The 21867-nt window shown below is 33.1% G+C and overlaps 4 protein-coding genes across 7 annotated transcripts; all 4 read right to left on the bottom strand.

Annotated features, from left to right (window-relative positions):
• Window positions 1454-3595, bottom strand: LOC109331696. The gene has a single exon (XM_019566361.1). The coding sequence runs from the start codon at window positions 2935-2937 to the stop codon at window positions 2080-2082; it is 858 nt and encodes a 285-aa protein (XP_019421906.1). The 5' UTR covers window positions 2938-3595; the 3' UTR covers window positions 1454-2079.
• On the bottom strand, window positions 3786-4905 carry LOC109331697. Its single transcript, XM_019566362.1, has one exon. It carries the CDS (start codon window positions 4245-4247, stop codon window positions 3786-3788), a length of 462 nt encoding a protein of 153 aa, XP_019421907.1. The 5' UTR covers window positions 4248-4905.
• Window positions 6321-7413, bottom strand: LOC109331695. Its single transcript, XM_019566360.1, has one exon. The coding sequence runs from the start codon at window positions 7355-7357 to the stop codon at window positions 6470-6472; it is 888 nt and encodes a 295-aa protein (XP_019421905.1). The 5' UTR covers window positions 7358-7413; the 3' UTR covers window positions 6321-6469.
• Window positions 10190-15907, bottom strand: LOC109331694 (putative DNA (cytosine-5)-methyltransferase CMT1). Of its 4 annotated transcripts, none has more exons than XM_019566356.1 (22): window positions 15608-15907; window positions 15493-15524; window positions 15299-15398; window positions 14720-14827; window positions 14499-14618; window positions 14327-14426; window positions 14165-14238; window positions 14021-14128; window positions 13825-13890; window positions 13482-13742; window positions 13188-13246; window positions 12991-13057; window positions 12558-12887; window positions 12385-12453; window positions 12200-12286; window positions 12012-12099; window positions 11503-11621; window positions 11313-11414; window positions 11167-11210; window positions 11000-11069; window positions 10781-10884; window positions 10190-10596 (listed from the first exon to the last, which is right to left on the bottom strand). In XM_019566356.1, the coding sequence occupies exons 1-22, from the start codon at window positions 15854-15856 to the stop codon at window positions 10422-10424; spliced, it is 2532 nt and encodes an 843-aa protein (XP_019421901.1). In that variant the 5' UTR covers window positions 15857-15907; the 3' UTR covers window positions 10190-10421. The 4 variants fall into 4 exon arrangements, with proteins under 4 accessions (XP_019421901.1, XP_019421903.1, XP_019421900.1 ...); XM_019566358.1 differs by having other exon boundaries at window positions 14021-14133; window positions 14170-14238; XM_019566355.1 differs by having other exon boundaries at window positions 14021-14238.

Here is a 21867-nt window from a genome sequence, read left to right as displayed (position 1 = left end):
AAACGTCTCTATTAACTGGTGGTGCTATTTTCAGATACCACAAGAGTGATTTTCTGGCTTGCTTTGCAGATTATTTTGAGATTCAAAATGCTCTTTTTGCTGAGTTTAATGTTGCTATCATAGCCATTGAGATTTGCTCACACAAAGGGTTGGAACTCAGTCTGGTTACAAGTCTCACTAAGCCATCCAAAATCTCTTCCACGCATTTCTCACCTCTATGGTGAGACATCAACTTTTGTGTTGGTGCCATATTTAGAAGATCATCCAAGCAAATATTCAAATCTTGAATCGAAGACAATGAAGCACCAAAAGACTCAGATGTGGATGTTGCTTCCAAAGTCTTGAGATTGGTCAGCTCCTCCTCTACTTAACAATGTTAGGATGAGATACAGAAGGGAAACTATATGAACGAATATGTTATTTGTTTGCCATGTATATATGTTTCTGTTCTAGAACATGTTTGCTTCTGTCTTTCAATGGAAGCTTAGCTCAATGTTCATGTCTTGTTAACAAAGTCTTGAGTCATGTACCCAAAAAAACAAATTCTTGAGTCACTTTTTATATAGACGCATTAGAAGCTATTCATTGTAATCAAAATGAGCATGTGATACATGCATGGATTTCCTTCAAATGTGGTAAGGTTGTCACATATCTTCCCAACATTGTATTCTATTATGTGCCATCAATATATATATGTTTATAACTGGCATGTCCTCTTAATGTTGGCAATCATAATACATCATTACTCATCACCATCATTTCCTCCTTTGCTGCCACATTACTTATCATATTTCAAAAATATTAAATTGGTGCTGTTTGTGTTTCAGAGATGTCTCACTATATTGGCGCTGGAGCTGCAAAATTTGATTAAAGAATGGTTTTCACAAAGTGGCATATAATATGGACAATAATTGAAGTGACAGATAGGTTCATTACAATTCACAGAATCAATATGATAGGCGAATTAGTAGCATTGAAGTATTGTAAGCGTGTGCATGAGTAGCGTGTTGAGCATGTAAGTTTCAGTAAATTATGCAAGTTTTGAAGTTATTAATAACAAATATAAATATTTAATTATTAGACTAATCTATACGGCAAAGTAAGCTTTTCAAATAATTCAAGTCTTAACATACACCCTTAAATAAGGCTTTGTAAAGTCTAGTTTGTTTTCTTTGTATTACTACATATTCTTTATCTTTTGGGTAAGGAATTAATCTATTTCAAATTATATAGATGTCATTTCCAACAAATATCGTTCTAAGGAATCCAACACTTAATATTTTGTTGGTATTTCGAACAGTATATATGCTAAAATTCGTACTCTCTTAGCGATATTGAAACAAGACTAGAATTTGGAATCTCTGGAGCTAGTCATTGTTTTTCTCTTTAAAATATATATATATATATATCACAATATTTATACTTTACAAAACTCTTCAAAAAAAAATTAGCATAATTCAAGATGCTGCCCAAAATTTGAAGATATTGGATCATTTATTAGTTTTTCCACACATTTGCATTCTTATTCATTCATAGAAAAGAAAGCAAAGGAATGATATTAAAAGAGGAAAAACGTTCTTAGGAATCCTGACATGATGGTAACTCTAACATAATTGAAACCAGAATTGTGGATACAGTAACCTTACTTTAGAAACTTGGTTATATACTTATATGGGAAAGATATATGAAGGATTTGGGTTTCAAACTTGCAGGTTTAATCTAGATTTGAATCCTCTTCAAGCCTAAAACATATATGATATATCTAATAATTATTTGTTTTGCTCATTATCTGATAGTGTTACTTGTAAGTTCTCAAAAGCCTAAAGCTATGACTGATTACTCCACTTGCTTACCACATTATGCACCATTAGTAATCAAAGTTTTTTAGGCAGAGAACATGTATAACAAAAGGTATTTACTATTTAGATAAAAATATGACTATAACTGCAAAAGATACCAAAATATGGAGTCTAAACTTTTCTATAGGTATTTAATTGTATACATGTACAAATTCATTAGGTCAAAATTTTCAATCCTACAAACTCAAAAACTTGGAAGATTGAAAGGATTTGGAGAGCTCTATTGAGTCATTATGTTCAAAAGAGAGGCTCTTGTTTTGATCAATAGCCTAAATACACTTTCCAAATTGTTTTCAAGGCTTTCAGTTGCATCCTCCAAAGCCTCCAATTTTTGGCGTGCTGCTTGCATCTTATCAACATTAGTACCATCTTTTAGAAGGGTGCTCAAAGCTGCATCAACACACTGCAACTCATTGGAATTCTCTGAGTTTTCACCCTTTTGCATCAACTTTGATACTATCAACCATTTGGTTACCTTTGACTTTGAAGAAGGAAATACCAAGAATGACAAAAGGGTTTGGAAGATAGACATGTTCATTGCAATGACTTCCCTAAGCACTCTAATCAAAGCTGCTAGGTCTTGATCTTGACTCAACAATGGTGATACTCCAAATTTGCTATCTATTTGCTTCAAAGATGTGATCAACTTCTTGGCGCTTTTCTTAACCTTTTTTGTGCAGAAGTTATATTCTGCTACACTTTTTTCAATGCTTGAATCACTCTTTCTTCTTCTAAGAGCAGAATGAAGGGCTTGAACATTTTCCTTGATCTGTAACATGGTTTCCCTTGTGATGCTACAAATATCTAAAAGTCTCACTGAGCCATCCAAAAGCTCTTCAACGCATCTCTCACCTTTATAGTGAGAAATCAACTTTTGGGTTGATGGTAAATTGAGAAGATCATCCAAGCAAACATACAAATCTTGAATCAAGAACAAGGCATTTCCAATTGACCCAGATGTGGAAGTAAATGTTACTTCACAATTCTTGAGGTTATTCAACTCCTCCTCAACTCTAAGAGTGCTAGGATGAGATGCAGAAGGGAAACTATTTGAGCGAGCATGGTACTTATTCGCCATAGTATATATGTTTCTGTTTAAGATGTTTGCTTCTTTGTAAGAAAACTAAGCTCAATGTTTATGTGCTATTACCAAATCCTTGGTTCTCTATTTATATACAAGCTATTCATATTCATGATTGATTCCTATTGGCCAAAAAAATAGGCAATACAGTTCACAAAGCTTAATCAACATGTTGCAAGCATGTGTTTTTCTTTGAGTTTGGTGAGATTGTCACATATCTTCCCAACATTATGGTTTATTAAATGTGATATTGTGCAGAACATAGTGGTTGTGAAATATAATCAAGGTGTATAACTGGCATGTCTTCCTAATGTTGGCAATCACAAAACCTCATTAGTCATCACCTACAATGCCTCCTTTGTTGCCACATTATTACACTATCATATCTCATCTTTCAAATATTAAAATGCTGCTACTTTTGCTTCTGCCACATTACCACATTACTCATCAACTAATATATAAGCCCTATATATTATAACCGGATCTTGTCGGATATGACAATTATGGACAACAATTTCAGTTGTTGATAATTTTGTTGCAATTAAGAGAACCAAATGATGGATCAATTTTAAGTGTTAAGAGTAGTTTAAGGTACATGTATTCTTTTCATGTCTGAACTAATCCTTGTTTTTACCAACTCTTTCATTTCTTGTTGGTTGCTGCTGAGTTTCTTTGATCTGTTTAAATCCTATTGACATTTTCATTTATGTGATTATCTTGATAGATTTTGAGGTACGTACGGTGCATATTCTACAACCACATTACATTTTAGCACCACTTTCTTCTGCTTCCTAACATAAATTTAATGATATTGCTTACATTTTTTCATTATGCTGTAATTTATATCAAACTATTTGCTTCAAAGATGTGATCAACTTCTTGGCGCTTTTCTTAACCTTTTTTGTGCAGAAGTTATATTCTGCTACACTTTTTTCAATGCTTGAATCACTCTTTCTTCTTCTAAGAGCAGAATGAAGGGCTTGAACATTTTCCTTGATCTGTAACATGGTTTCCCTTGTGATGCTACAAATATCTAAAAGTCTCACTGAGCCATCCAAAAGCTCTTCAACGCATCTCTCACCTTTATAGTGAGAAATCAACTTTTGGGTTGATGGTAAATTGAGAAGATCATCCAAGCAAACATACAAATCTTGAATCAAGAACAAGGCATTTCCAATTGACCCAGATGTGGAAGTAAATGTTACTTCACAATTCTTGAGGTTATTCAACTCCTCCTCAACTCTAAGAGTGCTAGGATGAGATGCAGAAGGGAAACTATTTGAGCGAGCATGGTACTTATTCGCCATAGTATATATGTTTCTGTTTAAGATGTTTGCTTCTTTGTAAGAAAACTAAGCTCAATGTTTATGTGCTATTACCAAATCCTTGGTTCTCTATTTATATACAAGCTATTCATATTCATGATTGATTCCTATTGGCCAAAAAAATAGGCAATACAGTTCACAAAGCTTAATCAACATGTTGCAAGCATGTGTTTTTCTTTGAGTTTGGTGAGATTGTCACATATCTTCCCAACATTATGGTTTATTAAATGTGATATTGTGCAGAACATAGTGGTTGTGAAATATAATCAAGGTGTATAACTGGCATGTCTTCCTAATGTTGGCAATCACAAAACCTCATTAGTCATCACCTACAATGCCTCCTTTGTTGCCACATTATTACACTATCATATCTCATCTTTCAAATATTAAAATGCTGCTACTTTTGCTTCTGCCACATTACCACATTACTCATCAACTAATATATAAGCCCTATATATTATAACCGGATCTTGTCGGATATGACAATTATGGACAACAATTTCAGTTGTTGATAATTTTGTTGCAATTAAGAGAACCAAATGATGGATCAATTTTAAGTGTTAAGAGTAGTTTAAGGTACATGTATTCTTTTCATGTCTGAACTAATCCTTGTTTTTACCAACTCTTTCATTTCTTGTTGGTTGCTGCTGAGTTTCTTTGATCTGTTTAAATCCTATTGACATTTTCATTTATGTGATTATCTTGATAGATTTTGAGGTACGTACGGTGCATATTCTACAACCACATTACATTTTAGCACCACTTTCTTCTGCTTCCTAACATAAATTTAATGATATTGCTTACATTTTTTCATTATGCTGTAATTTATATCAAAGTTGCATATTTTAAGACAATATTTTTTCTAGCATTATTAAGGGTATTTCTAACTCTTTTGAGTAAAGAACTACTAATCTTAAAGACAATATAGCGAAGCCTTCCACCACTAAATCAACGCTTGTTTGATATTTTAAAGACAGTATAAATACATGACTAATGGCAATTTTTTGCTTCAGTATAATGTTATCAACCATTTGCATATGTTGCCTACCAACCTCTTGTATTTACAATTATAAATTACTTGATGAGGTGAAAAAATTGGATGTCCCAAATTTAATCATTTTATAAGTTTGTTGCACATATCAAGTATTTACAACAAAAAATTATGTGTGAAAAACTTCACTTATAATCAGTTAAATTTATTATATTTTGATATGAGACTATAGCACATGAAATAATACAAAGTATGAAACAACATATATGGTTCAATTTAAGGCCCTTCTTTTATGAAGGGGAGAGAAATGAGTAGAAAAAATTGTGTGAAGTGCTTGGACAATGAACCTGAGTTGTTGAGACCATTAAGAATAGAAGCCCTCTAAATATGAACTACAGTAACAAGATGGGCTTGGGCCTCGATCTTGAATTGTTGGGCTCAGTGATTGGATGTGTTTTTATTCAAAGAAAACATAATAAAATGGTATAAAAAATGTGTTATTACTTATTCCAATGTAAGTTAGGTGCTCCCTCGGGCTCTGGTCTTCAACTTTGGATTTTCGCTCCTATTATCATGTCTGAATTTTTAGATTTAGATTTTTTTCCTTGACTTTTGTTTTTTTCCTTTTTTATGTACCAAAAAAATTAATAGGCTATAATGTACTTGAATCCCAAAAATGGCAGAAACTTAGGATTAGTTTGAGGGTTGGATTTTGGAGGGGAAGGAAGGGAAAGAGAAGGCTTGAGGGCTATGAAATACACTTGTAAGATGACTCGCAAGTTTTTCATTTCCCTTTCTTCCCATCCAAAATTCAACTCCCAAACTAACTCCTAGAGATTTTGTAGAAAAATAAATATGTGCTTGGGGAATATAGAACCTAGTGTGAAATTATAGAGCCATTAAGACTTCATCCGTTTTATTAATTTTTCATTACCTGAAGTTAATTGAGACAGGTTTGGGCTATGTCTCGAGTCATTCAATTATCATATTCAACAACAAAAAGTTACAATAACAATAAAAAGGAATGAACAAAAGTAGTATGGAAATTTTGAGAAAAATATATATATAGAAATCTGAATCATGATGCTCTCTTTTCAAGCATGTATTGATTTATGGAGAGCAAATCCTTTAAAATTCGGAGTACATGATCATTCTCACATTTACATATATAATATTGATGATTTATACTACTTTACTCATTATTATAGACTAATTAATGAGCTAGCATATTCAGAAATGAAACTCTATTTTTAACTAAACATCTAAATATGCAATCTATTCCACCCTCCAATCCATCAATACTAACATTCAATGTCTCTAACAATCTAAATGCTCCTTGAACTTCACCCTTGTTTAGTGCAATGTTGAGATCTGCAACCCCATTGATGGTGTTTTTCTGTTCTTTTTGTGAAGAAAATAATCTTATAGGCTTTAACTTTGAGATCAAGGAGGACCCTTTTGAAATTCTTAGTGCTGGCATGGACATGAATAGTAGAAGAGAACATAATATAGATATAGTGATGTTGCTTGCTTCTCTTAGAACCTTGGCTAAAAATATTAGCTGTTGATCTTGATTTATGAGAGAAATATTGAAATTTACTTTGTTTTCCATTTTCTTTAGCTTCCCAAATTGCTTAGAAATTTCCTTCTTAGCCTTCTTTCTGAAGCTATCATAAGCAGAAATACTGTTTTCAATGCTTGAATCTCCTTTTCTTCTACGTATTGCTGATTGAAGTGATTGTACATGTTCCTTTAGAACCATTAATAAGTCCCTTGCAGAACCACAAGCATCTAGTAATATCACTGAGCCACTTAATGCATCTTCTACTAGCTTCCCATCTTGGTAGTGTACAAGAGCTTGTTGAGTCTGTGGAGAATGAAAGAGTTCTTCCATGCAATTATATAACTCTGAAAGCACAAGTAAATCACTTTGAATTGTCTCTGAATCCAAACAAATATTGCTTGAAAGTGATTGTGAATGATGAGGTTTGAGATGGTTCAATAGTGCTTCAACTCTTTGAGAAAAAGGGTGTACTCTTATGGGCAAACTAATAGACCTTAATGGTTGATGTGTATATGGAAATTTAGAAATGGCTTCCATTTTTTTCTCTCTTTGTAAGCTTCAAATATTTTCCTAATACAAGGATACTTGATTTACAACTAGACTTGGTTCAATCTATTTATAGGAATTAGGAACATGGTTAGGAGGAGAACCTAAAATTTGGTGATGCAATATTAATGTTGTTTATTTTGGGTATGTCATATGTGTGCATGTGATACCAATTAGGTAGCTCTAGTGGTTTTATTAATTATTCCAATGGCCATAACATGAGCAACGTAGAACTTTGACAAAATTGTGGTTAACATAGTTATCCATCAATAATTCCATCTTCTCAATCACAGTTAAATAATATATCATGTTTATGACTGAATTGGTGCTATTAAATATATCTCTTACCCTTTTGGATAAGGAACTAACTTATTTCGAGGTGCGTAGTTATCTCTCCTAACAAGTGTAGCTCTTAAGAATTAAATCATTGATCTTTTGGTCATCCTAAAGATTTATCAGAATCTTACATTATTAGACCAACATTTCGTTGGTATATATATAAGTAGTTGATGGATTTAAATAATAATGTTGGCTACATTGAACGATGTAGTGGCTGTAGCCAAAAGTTTTCATGATAGACCTGAAACATAGGCAAACATTAAGATGTTATTGAGGGGACATATGAGCTATGTTTTTTTACAAGTTGATAAATTTAATGTCTGAACTAGTGGCTATGAATAAAGGAAATCATAAGATGTTGTAATTAATGCAAGTGCACTTGCTGGGAGACAAAAGGGGAATCAAACATGATAATTCATTATCTACCTTGGAAATTGATATGTTAGAATAGTAAAAAACATCATGGTATACAATTTAATGAATTTATGTTAAAAAGGGTACGCTAAAGAGTGAAGGGGCATGTATAGGAATCACATTTTGTTTGTACAGGTTAATTAGAAGTTGATTCTGTTTGTCTTTTGTGTTATTCTGCACTAATTTGCAGCTTAAGCAACATTACGTTTCAAGATCAATGCATCTAAGAATCATATTCCCTGATTGCAGCATAGTAGCTTGGGAATTGGGAACTTTTTAGATAGTAATTAAACTCAGATCTTTCCATTAAAATGTTCATTTAAATATTTGCCTGCATCATAGTATTGCAGTACTTCAAAATATTTGAATTAATAAAACTATCTAGTACTTTTGAATTTTGATATAAGCATTTCTTAATTTAGTTCTTTTTAAAATTAATTTATCTCTTCTTAAGGACTAAAATAATAGTTAATCTCTTTTTAATAAAAGGGTGCACGTTATGCTTGTCAGCACATAGTCATAATACCATCTTCACTAATGAAAATGCCAGAGAGCTAATGAGCTTCATTTGCTAGCTAATGAAGATGCCATGTTCTAATTTTGTTCATCACGATTAAGAGTCAGGATCTACTTACTCCACAAGTCAGTTTTTAAAACTTACTTTTCATCCTACTCATCGATTCTATGAATATATAATGGTTTAGATCTACTCATGAATTAAAAATCATTGGATTTCTCTAGAATTGATGGCTAAGATAGGAGTGAGTGGATCCCTCCTCCACTATCAATAATAATTTAAGCTGATTGCAACAATAAAAGTTTTTATATTGTTCTGTGTACCCTTCAAGCTCTATTGCATTGGTGTGGCATGCATTTGTAACATAAGTGTTATCTCCATGTGATGCAAAATGGGGCATCATATGTTGCTAACTTAATAATAGAGACAATGCTTACACTGGCAATGGATGGCTCAATTGGTTGGCCATGTAATGTAATGTATCCGATGAGGAATTTGTGTATGTTTTCCTCAATTCATTGATTGCATGTGTGTCTAAACATTTTTCTATAGAAGCCAAGCATTGATCTAGTGTGCCATAAATAGTAAAAGTTATTATAGTGATCCTCAGCATATTTAGCAGAAATTACAGCTAGGTTTGTAGGTCTTGTTAATTAAATAAGCATGGTTTAATTGGTAGAATTTAGCAGAAAAATTCATATCTATAGCATAGAAAACAGCTATACCTAGGACTTCATATTTTGGTTCTAAAATACAAGAATATGCAGTAACATGGATAGTTTAGTTTAGTTTATTAAGATACTTATAACCCGTGAAAGTGATCAACTTCATTGAAATATGCATAACCATAAATTTCCCCAATAATTAAACTAGACAAAAAAATAATAATTAGCATTGCATGTGTGCATGTGGTAAGCATAGGACAAGTTAGCTGGGGGGACCCAGAAGAGGGAGGGCAGAGAGAATGAGTTAAGCATTTCAAATCCTTTTTAGTGTTATTAAGGACATTCTTTCACCTTTTTAGGTAAAGAATTAATCTCTTTCGGGATTCATGACAACCCCTCTGAATAAATGTCGTTTCTAAGAATCGAATTCTTGAATTTATAAATTCAAACATTTTGTTAGTTTAAGAATTCTTTCACATTTCTGACCGTCTAAGTAACATTTCATGTAATATCTAACCGACCCACATTGATTCACCAATAGTTGTCCACCCTAACATGTAATAAGATTTATATCATGAATTAACGCCTTCATTCTTTTATTATTATTACTATAAACAATGCCATTTTAGATTCAATATTGTGGCTAATCATTTATGCCATACATATTTTACGCTCACATTCAATATTATCTTGGATTTCATTAGCCACCACTTCTGCTAAGCACGTGATTTGATGCATAACGGCATAACAGGGTCTTAAACTTGACACTTCTCATCAAAACATTAAGAGAGAATATTATAACTCACGTGTAGGCACTTAGTATTCAGTTTTTCAATTTTGTAGGGTTTAGGGTTTAGAATAAGAGTACATATTTGCACAATGAATGGTTTACTGATATAAAAAATAGTCATACATCTCATGGTAAAAACCACAATGAGCGCTTTAACGCTATCAATCATCAAGCCTTTGAATCATTGTACATAACAGAATAAGAGTACATATTAGTGATACACTCATCTCTTCTGCCTTGAAGTGAATACTCTCATAACTTAAAAATGGTCTCTCCGAATAAAAATTGAAAAGTTTACATAGCAATTGGTAATAAGCTCAAGTATAAGAATCAATCATCATTATTATGAATTGGAGCAGATGAAGAAAGAGCAAGACAACTTGGATACTTAAAGGGGATGGTTGTTAAAGGCTTATCATCTGATAATCCTTGACAGGCCAAACCAAAGGTGTATCCTAGAGCAAGAGCCACAGGAACAGCCACAGCATTTCCAACTTGTATGTACCTGAATACAAAATATGGCAACATTCAACACCAAGAAAGCAAATGAGTTACAACATTGAATTTATGTGTAATCTTACATGGTAACTCAAACTGTCCTTAAAAAATACACATTAACAATCTTTTCCATGAATTTCCATGCCAGTAAATTATTAATTGTTTCTAATTTGTGATCCTGCTTAACATACCTTTCCTTGATAGTCCCACAAAGTTTATAGCAATCAGGAAAACCTTGTAATCTTGCATTTTCTCGAATTGTAAGCACTCTGTCTTGTGCAGGGTGGAGAATGACCTGACAATAAAATAATAACCTTATCAGACAAAGCAAACATATGTACTAAGATAAAACCACACAAATAACATTCATTTATCAAATAATTTATTATTAATAACGTGAGAATAATAACCTGGTTATGAGGCTCAGCCCTTGTGACAACTGTTGACACAATCTCATCCCACCACAAACGACCAAATGGCCTGTTTTTTCAACAACAGATGCATTAGGGATTTTGATTGAAAAGAGAGGGGACACCAAACACAATATCCACAATCAGATAATATGCATAAAACTTACTTTGAAGAAGTACCACGAACAAATTTCATGGCATAATCAGGAACCTAAACATGAACAGAATATATATATATATATATATATATAAATTAGAGAGAGAAATATTAGACAAATGTCCACAAGATTAGGTGCAAAAGCAAGATCTTTACCAAAGGCTTCCCAGATGCTAGTAATACTCTTTCAATTTTCGGATCCCATTCAACCTTGTTGTCTTTCACAAGTACACCAGGTAAATCTCTGAAGTTTGCACCCTAAGAAAAGATAAGAAACACCAATATATACTTAGCACAAGTAAGAAAAACTTTACTGGCACCACACCCTCAGGTCAAGTTATGGTACCTTATTCTTGGGAATCTGGCAAACTCTGTCATAATCATCCTGGTTCAATTTCAGAGGACGGTGATCATACAGAATTCTACCTGCTTTGCTTTGAGAAGGATGCATACCACCCACCATCTCTTCAAATCAGAAAACATAAAATTAGGCAATATCAATGCTGTAAAGTAGCATTATAGGGTTAAATAGAAAAAAGTAACGTGATATTTTCAGATAGCATGAAACTGCAGGTAAATATCATAACAGAGTAAAAATAAGGTAAGTTTTTATTGAACATCTATAATACGTCAATAATTGATTAATGATCCAAATTTCAACACCATTTCATAATAAAAGGACGCCATATTTGTTTTTGTTCATTTATCCTGTGAATTTGTTTAGGTTAGTAAAACTAAACACAAATATAGAGCACCATAAAATATTCAACCTTAGATATTTAGATTTGGAACAGCAAAGCAAAGAATAAACAAAATAAAGCCTGCTTCAAAACTCAAAAGTAAACATAAGCATACCATTTCTCTTTAGTCGGATATATCTTTGAAACTCTGTACGGGGAGCAGTCCCATATTTCCTTTCATCCTGGCTCTCATCATTTCCAACCTAATTGATGGGAAGATTGAAAATTAGGGCAAGAAATGAAATCAAAATTACATATCATTACAACACATTTAAAGTGTACTTCTGAGCAAAATGAACATACAGGAGGGAGATCTGATACAGCATCCTCAAGAAAGAGAGCATCACCTAGCTGACATGTATCTTTAGTCTCATAAGCAACTGCAATTTCCTGCATCATGATAATTGCCACATCAGATTGATTAAAATCAAAGAACACAATGCTATGATCAGAAAATGGCAGGAACATGTCAAGTAAACAGTGCTTACTTCAAACTCAGAGGGTACAAAACCTCTGGATACCACCTCATGGGTCGGTAATGGATATGGAGGCAATTTCTACAAATAAAAAACATTGTTAAATCAAAGACATTCTCTTTAAACCATTAATATTCAACATAAACATACAAGAAACTAGAAGTATAACTTAATGATAGCCCTACTTGGGTACGAAGAGCTCCCCAAAGAAAAACTCGCATACGGAACTGTGGTAGGCCATAAGACCCTGCTGCCATCATTCCCATTCTTGCTTGATAATCCATCGCCACAAGACGCCCTATAGCATAGCGACCAAGAAAACCACCAGCAAACTTTAAAATATCAACCACGTTCTCCATGAGAACATACTTTGGCTTCAGAAATTTTATAATATCCATGTAAACAAGCAGCTGCTTATTTTTTATATCATCTAATGGAGCTTCTGTGTTCCTGAAGCGGTTGAAACCACTGACCCCTTGACATGGGGGCCCTCCACAAATAAAGTCAGCATCACCCTACACCAATGTGGTGTAATAGAAAATTGATTAATATATAAACCATTGCAGCCTTGGAGGCAATGAATTTAACTCTATCCAAGAATGAAAATTAGAGACTCACAGGAAGAGGCAATAGCTTCTTCTTATATCCTCTTTCCACGAAATCCTTCAACACTTCCTTACAGTCACTAGTATAAACATGACCACGGTAAGAATTTTGATGAAATTTGGCTTAAGAGATTATGTGGCAAACGAAAATAATTTCAGAAAGCTAAGGTAAAGAGAACAATAATAAATATTTTGATGACAAGAGCACACCTCAAGCCATCAACTGGCTCCCATGTGTCCTCACTCGAACCATACCCCTTCCAACGCACCTGAATGATTATAACAGGAAAAAAACACTAATGGATAAATTCCCATTTCAAGAAATATGGAGCCAAACTTTCCAGTGATGAATAATGGATAAATTAAAACAGTAAACAAAGCAAAAACTTAAAATTGTCACAGAAAAATAGCAAAGAACCATCGCGTGATTAAACAACTACTAATAAAACATAAGCTAAATATGTAAATTACTCTACATATTATGTTAGTTCAAAGCCAACATACTTTAAAATGCAGTCCTGATTTCTTCACATTGTTAGGATCACCATAGCAAACAGCAAGTAACTTTTCCACTTCAAATTCCTCAGAGTCAGATTGATTTTCAGAAGCTTCCTTCTTCAAATCTTCAACTTCATCATTAGATTCATCATCATCCATATCTGGATCAGGGTAGGACCTTATTGTTCCTAACAATTTGAAGTCCCCGCAGAGTTTATGCCAAGCTTTCAGTAGACTTAAGAAGTTTTCTGCTGGCTCATTCCTCACCTGATTGACATTCAGGAAACAATTTGAGTATAACAATTAAGATACAACAAGTATCCACTGCAAGATGCAAACAAAACCATACCTGTGTTTCAGGGTGATTTAACTTGAGACTTTTGCAAGCATATTCATTAATATCAACAGCCCACCTCTGTGATGTGAAAATTAAAAACATCATAAAATTCATCAGAATAAATTGATTTAAAATTGTTAGGATAAACCAAATGGGTTAAGAAATCATTGTAATAAAAGAAGTTGCTTGATGCAATTATAAAACATACTGTGACAAGTTTGATGCCTGATATTGACGCACCAAAGCAAAGGCCAGTGGACATTGCTCCACAGCCGGAATACAAGTCCAATAACGACCATTCGGCCAAAACAGTTTTGTCACTTTTACATGCCTCTCCATTCACCATATTGATGTCATCAACAAAGCCATTTGATCCGGATTCACTTGAAATTGTTGAAGTGTCACTTTCTACTTTAGGTGTTGTTTCTGGAGTATCATGTTAAACCAATTTGACTTAAAAAATGATAATGAGGTAATTATATATAGATGGCCTTATAATGATAGAAATTCTTACCATCGTCAAGGTTAGAAAATGTTAGGTATGGTATAGTATATTTCATATCATAGTAGAGATCACAAGAACCAATTGTTTTCTCCTTTTTTGCTAAGTCCATCTGTGATATTCAAATTACGAGTATTAACTAACAATAAATTTACACAAAGGAAAGTGAGTATGATGTGCATACATTTGGAGTGATTCTTGCAATTTTAACTTTGGACACTATACAATCAAGTGGATTCTCATCTTTGACTTCAGATATAAAGACACGTTTCTTGTCAATAAGATCCCCATGATTTTTAATAACCTGTACATCCAGAATGCAAAATCGATAGCCATGAAAAAGGTTAATTAAGAATGAAGGTAAAAGAAACACTATTGAAATATAGTTGAGTTAAGTGATTCTACCGTGTCTTCAGCTCTGTAAAACCACTGAGCTGTGAAATATTGCTCATGATCTTCCGTTTCAAACATCTCAACTATCCGTGCAATATAATCAGGTTTGTCATCCTCAGCCTGAGTAGCAAGTTGTATGTGAATAAATGAATACAACACTCATAATTCATAACTCATAACATAACTTATCAAGGGTTTGTTTAAGCTTTTAAACAAATATTCTAAAAATGTGATTTTTATTATGCAGCTTTAATGAAAATCAGAAATTATTTCTCATTTGGTTACCATCATAAAAGTTGCTATTTACCTTCATTCTCCTATTTCCTCAGACTTACTTCAAGAAATCTAAAAAGTTTAAAATTTCATAATAGCTAAATTTCAGTCTCTCATAAATTCTACTTCATATAAAAGACCCACCAGAGTAAAAATAAATAAACAAAAAAAGTGACAAATGTGCCCAAACCAATAATTCTGTGTGGTTATAATAATATTGAACATTATCACTCAAATTTTCAACGTTTAATACGCCATTTTTTAGATGCACGGATTCTAATCTAGCATGATAGTGTTTCACAAGAAGTAGAGAAATACCTTAACATAAGCATTGTCAAAAAGATTGTACAAAACACCTTCAACCTTAGCTTGACGGAAATGATTCTTAACCTTGAACTCACCGTTTTCACTCGTCACTCTGCAACAAGCCACATATAATTTAAATTGCATCAAAATCTATTTCTCATCTCGCGATAAAAAAACGGTTAAATAAACAAATTAGAGAAACTCACTTCTTTGAGCTTTCACCTGAATCCTTCTTCCCCTGAGAACAAAAAAGAATTAAAAATTAAAATAAAATAAAACCGAAAAGTCTGAACAGAATAGGATTATGAATTAGGTTAATACCTTGGACGGAAAACGGTGGGGCCATTTCGCGAGAGCCTCGGTGGCCGGAATAGGTTTTCCGACGAAACACGAGTCAGGGTTGACGGTGGTGGTCTTGGCCGTTTTACGCTTAGAAGGAACCAAATTGGCGATGTCGGCGGAGCACGAATCGGAGGAATCGGCCTTGCTCTTAGCCTTCTTCTGTTGAGATTGATTCAACGAAACGGTGTCGTCTTCAGCGGAGAGTTGTTTTGTTTTTCGTTTAGCCATCACGTTAAGAAATGGAATCACAGTGTAAAGCGAGAGAGAGAGAGAATGAGAGAGGTATATAAAGGAGTGTGTTTTGAAGAGTGAAGTAGCGGGAACTTCAATTCATAAAACGCGCCTAAATTTACATCACATTCATTTGGCGGCTTCTATATAATATTATTTATTTCCTTTTATTTGGTCTTTAATACAATATTTTATAACATTGTGAATGGAAAGATCTTGCTCAATTAGTCAATTTTTATAATTTCTTTATTTAATTTCCCAAGTTTGTTTGTAGCGGTTTCAGTTTGACTGTGTTTATTAGTTGAAATTTCTAAAAACCAAACGAAATAACAAATAATGAATTAATAAAATAAAAAATTATCTATTTAAATAAATAATTTGGAGTGTACAATTGTAGCTTGTATCCATTACTCAGCTTTTTCCCACTGTCATCCAGCTGTAGTATATTCACTAATTTTTACACTTTCTCTAAAATGTTTTTTTATGAAAATTAAATTATCGCATACCTTTAATTACTAACATGTAGTAGATAAAATGTAGAACTAAGCTTTATATCTCGGTTGTGTAGCTTATTAACAAGGTGTATGGCTCTTGTTAAATTTTATGATAATTAAATATCAAATGTCCGATTTATATGAGCGTTATTTGTTGAGATGAATAATCATGAATCTAAAAAAATTAGTTTTTTACCCATATTGTGAGAGATTACTCCTATTAGTACCCTAAAAATGTGTAACTTACTGTGATTAGTTGAAAAATAAATAAATTAAAATTTTATTAATTAAATATTTTTCTGACCAGTTATAATATACGATAATACATGGAGTAAAACAAGTTGGGTAAGTGTTCTTCAATATCTCCATTTATACAAATACATGCTGTGCCACTTGGATATTTTCTAAAATTTGCTGAACGCATTATTTTTTTGGTTTAGTGTATGAGGTGAGTGATTTAGGTTGTTTTAGTGGTTAACTTTGTTATTTTGATTATTTTCATATTACATTTTTATGAACTTCTGTTCGAATTTTGCTTGGTTTTGGTGCTTTTCAAAGGTAACCAATTTAATCACAAATGTACCACAACAAACAATTTTATGTGAAACTATAATATAAAAATCGTTACGTTTTTCAAAATGTCCATTCTCATATAATATTACAAGCGTACAAAATCCCTTCAGTTAGGCTCTTTCCCCTGATGGCGGAACTGATAACATTCGAGATTATGTAGGATTATACAAATCTCTTGTTAGCTCTCTCTTTAGTCCTATGTCTCTTATTAAAATCTTGAGAACGTGAGAAGATTAAGAAGTGATGTTCTGTGCTGTACCAAACACCTAAAGAGACAATCTAATCCTAACTCCAATTCTCTTAGGTCCCATGTAGTTCTTCTAATCTTCTCTTTACTATTTGTACTTCAACCTTAGCATATCAATTTTTATAATACATCAGTGGAAGAACGAGATGGTGATGGTATATATAAACTTATGTAATAAATATCAAATATAGAATAAATATTAACATGTCAAGTGGCTTCTCTCTATATTAACTTATGTATATATAAACTTAGTAGGTTGAGACCACAATTGGCCCTTCATGTCAAGGACTATGGTTGCATTTGTATTCATGTAGTAAAAGTGAGTGTCACGTAATAGCAATTGAAGAAGTCATAGTGCACATGAAATAGAATTAGTCATAGTAAATATAGCATAAATATAGACTAAGAATCTAGGATTTGGTGTGAGGATCGAGGAATAGGGTTATTCCACCAAACATTAATAATGCAAACATATTTACATGTTTTGGGTATTTAATTATAAACTTCTTGTAACTTTTCAACAAAAAAAAGGGTTATAAACTTCATGTATCTCATGTGTTGGAGGATTACAATAAAATATTATGGTCAGGCAAAATATACTATTCATGCATCTTAATTAGTATAGAGGCTTTAGGTGAGAATGTATTTAGTGAGAATTCTCTCAAGTAATATGGTAGAGGGTAGTGACTTTCTTTTATATTTTAAGGATAAAAGTGTAATTTTATTTTAAATAAAAAATATATAAATATTAATATATATTACTTTTCTTTTACCTTTTTTAAAGTATTTCTCTCTTCATTAATAGAGAGAAGTCTCACTCGTATATACCATACAATAAATTTGCGATTTTAATCAAGCACACATGCCCAACATAATCAAACAATCAGGAATTTATTGTCTCATCCCATGTTTAAAAAAAATGAGAAGAAATTTGTTATATATAATTCACCTTAAAAACAAGGTAAGCGTTAATGAAATGATCCAAAGATCATGAGTTTAAATCTTAAAAATGATCTTTCGACTTGCGGGATAAGGTTTTATGTATATTCCTTCTTCGAACCTAATGGGTATGGGCCTCATGCTCATCCCACTCAACATCTGAAACAAATTAAACACGAAGAACTAATTAAATGATATTAATTCTTTTGATGATTTAAATTTCTGGTGAAATTATGTATAAGCATTATTCTATATTTATTTGTGAGATGAGTTTTAAAGAAGAGTAAAGAGAAAAAAAGATTTCAGAACTATTAAATACATTTATAAAATAAGTAGTGAGCATTATACACAAGGAGTGCAAGTCCAATGGACTTGGATTATACATGCATGCATTTTGCATACTCTTTCCATATAAATGAAAATCACTTTAGTGTCCAAATTTTGTTTCCTTTTTTTGTCCCATCACTTAAATATTGCAAAATGGAAATTAAGTTATACATCCCATGAATTGTTCTTTTGCATTGGCATTTTATTAACCATAAGGGGTATTATAACTCCTAGTAGTATATATGTACAATTGTTTGAAATAAAAATCTAACAGGTAGAACAAGTGACGATGTGACGTGGGAACAAAAGGTTTAATAGCAAAGGATTCTAGTTTGTATTGGCAATCTTATTATATAAACCTTTAACGGATAAGGATGGTCTCTCCTAAGATATTTATGTCCTCATATATTTAGCTAATAAAACTACATAAAATAATGTGTAAATATTAATTTATATTATTATAATATATTTTTTATTTAAGTTAAAAATTTTAATTGGACGGGGACACCGGTGGGATGGGAACATGGACAGGTGATCCGTCCACCTTTGATTGCATGTTTTTTATGATAAAGTATGTCACACGTTGTAAAAGCCTCGAAATTGACGGTGGATTAAGTATGTTTCACGTTGAAGACTTTGAATACAGATTATTTGTCCCCAATTATTCAAGTTCCTAATTAAATTCCATCAAATAATATAAAAAAATGTTTTTTATTTTTATATTTTTTCTTTTTAAATATGTGATAATTCTTAATTGGCTTAAAACACAATGAGACATCAAAATTGGGACAGATAATTCCCATCCGATGATTATACATTTTACATAATTAATGACCTCCCCCTTTGTAAAGTGAGCTTGTGAATAGGAGTGCAGATACAGAATTTAATTAAGTGAAATTTTAAAGAATGTGAATATAATTTTCTCAAATAGATTGGATGAATCCACTCAATCATGTCCTATTCCGCTCCATCATAAATATATATAGCAATCTAAACAATAAAATTTGCTTAAATGTCATTTCACTACAGTTATCTAGACATGGCATAAAGTGCTGTGATTATAATAATGATAAAGAAAGCAATAAAAGACCACGGAATCAATGCGTAGCTAAAAGAAATATAGAAAGAATGAAATCATCGATTAATCAATTATTCGGAATATATATATTAAAAGAAAACCTATTTAGTTTATTATGGCATTTGCATTTGACTTCTACATTTCAAACAAATAAAATTGACATTTGGCACCATAATAATTTGAGTTTAATTACTTTTAATATAAAGATTTATACTATTTAAAAGAATGTCAAGAAGCTTTCTTGAATGTGAATTGAAGTGAATAACACTTCAAGATGAAAGAAAGAAGAAGAAAAACAGAATGATGATGAAGAAGATATAAGGAAAATGAATCTTCTATATTAATAATTTGATTGAGTTGAGTTACAAAAAGAGAAAAGCCAACTCCTATTTATAGGAGGGAAAACTAGAGCAACTAACTAATTGAAAATAAAAGGAATAAGCTAACAAACTCTTAGAAGAATTAAAGGCTATATGTGTTGCTTATTAGCCAAGCAACACAGAATGAAAAACAGAACACAATGACAAAGCAGAGTAACTTGCAGCCTGAGTGGATTGAATAGAAATGAATTGCCTTTGAAGCCATTAATGAAGCTTCGTGTTTGATGAACACAATGAGGTATTGAAGGTTGATTTAATTGAGTATGGATGTCTTTGTCATTGTCTTGGCTTGGTGCTTGTTGTTGTAATGCATCAGTGCTGGATGCATCATTGCTGGTTCTGGATGCATTATTGCTGGTGTTGGATGCATCATTGCTGGAATTTAGGAGTTGCTTGTCTAATACCCCCCCACAAGCTGGGGCACATATGTTATGGAGACCGAGCTTGAGGTGAATTGAGGAGAAATCCTTTGGTCCAAGTGGCTTGGTTAAAGCATCTGCAAGTTGAAGACAAGATTGAATGGGCAGAAGTTTTACCAAGCCTCTGCCACATTTTCCCCTTATAGTATGGCAATCTATTTCAATATGTTTGGTCCTCTCATGGAAGACCGGGTTAGTAGCAATATGAATAGCAGATTGATTGTCACAATAAAGAGATGCAAGATTCAAAGATAAGTGTTGTAAATCATAAATCATATCAGACAACCAACTAATCTCACAAGAAGTAATAGCTAGGGCCCTATATTCAGCCTCACATGAGCTCCTGGAAACAGTCCTTTGTTTCTTGGATTTCCAGGAGATGAGGGATTTGCCTAAGTAAATACAGAAGCCAGTGGTGGACCTCCTTGTATCTGGACAAGAGGCCCAATCACTGTCACTATAGGCATTAATATGGAGAGCAGAGGAACTAGGGTAAAAGAGTCCTAAGGAGGGGGCACCTTTGATGTATCTTAGGACCTTTATTGCAGCATTATAATGTGTGAGGGTAGGTTTGGCCATGAATTGAGCCAATTGATTGACAGAGAAAGCAAGATCAGGGCGTGTGTTTGTGAGATAAATGAGTCTGCCCACAAGTCTTCTATAAGCATGAGGATTGGGGTAGAGATCAGATGAGTCTTGGTATAAGTGAGTACCAGGGATCATCGGTGTGGAGGATGGTTTGCAGCCAAGGAGCCCTGAATCAGAGAGGATTTCAAGAGCATATTTCCATTGGTTTATGGATATCCCTGTTGTGTTTCTAGCAATTTCAAAGCCTAGGAAAAATTTTAAGGGGCCTAAGTCCTTGATTTTGAATGCCTGATCTAGAAGAGACTTGATGTGTTGGATCTCAGTTTTGGAATTCCCTGTGAGGATAATATCATCAACATAAACAAGAAGGGCAGTGGTGATAGTGGTGGATGTCCACTTGATGAATAGAGAATGATCTCCTTTTGACTTGGCATATCCATTTGTGATCAAGAATGTAGATAATTTTGTGAACCATTGTCTGCTGGCCTGCTTTAGTCCATACAGAGACTTTTGCAGTTTGCAAACTTGGTTGGGCAGAGTTGAATAGAGACCAGGGGGGAGAGACATGTATACCTGTTCTTCTAAATCGTCATGAAGGAAAGCGTTATTAACATCTAGTTGTTGAAGGGTCCAATTGTGAATAGAGGCCAAGGCAAGGACTAACCTAACAGAGGTGAGTTTGGCCACAGGGGAAAAGGTAGAGATGTACTCAATACCTTCAGTCTGAGTGAATCCTTTGGCCACTAATCTGGCTTTGTGTCTCTCAATGGTTCCATCAGGGTTATATTTGATTTTAAACACCCATTTGCATCCTATAGATTTCTTAGAGTCAGGTAAGTCAGTGATTGTCCATGTGTTGTTGTCCTGTAAGGCAGATAATTCTTGGTTGATGGCTTGTTCCCATTGAGGATATTTAATGGCTTGTTTGTAAGTCTTGGGTTCTAGGTGGGATGTGGCAGTAAG

Source organism: Lupinus angustifolius, chromosome LG17, assembly GCF_001865875.1.
Source record: "Lupinus angustifolius cultivar Tanjil chromosome LG17, LupAngTanjil_v1.0, whole genome shotgun sequence".
NCBI classification, from domain to species: Eukaryota; Viridiplantae; Streptophyta; class Magnoliopsida; order Fabales; family Fabaceae; genus Lupinus; species Lupinus angustifolius.
Note: the sequence above shows the minus strand (reverse complement) of the source record. Positions and strands in the feature narration are given on the sequence as shown.

Bases quoted from the DNA above. Each gene is read 5' to 3' on its own strand.
- LOC109331696 (XM_019566361.1), bottom strand. From the start codon at position 2,937: ATGGCGAATAAGTACCATGCTCGCTCAAATAGTTTCCCTTCTGCATCT.
- LOC109331697 (XM_019566362.1), bottom strand. From the start codon at position 4,247: ATGGCGAATAAGTACCATGCTCGCTCAAATAGTTTCCCTTCTGCATCT.
- LOC109331695 (XM_019566360.1), bottom strand. From the start codon at position 7,357: ATGGAAGCCATTTCTAAATTTCCATATACACATCAACCATTAAGGTCT.
- LOC109331694 (XM_019566355.1), bottom strand. From the start codon at position 15,856: ATGGCTAAACGAAAAACAAAACAACTCTCCGCTGAAGACGACACCGTT. The intron at 14,619-14,719 runs GTAGAATCACTT...CTGGATGTACAG, and splicing joins TTTACAGAGCTGAAGACACG to GTTATTAAAAATCATGGGGA. The intron at 11,622-12,011 runs GTATGCTTATGT...TCTGATTTGAAG, and splicing joins TATCCGACTAAAGAGAAATG to AGATGGTGGGTGGTATGCAT.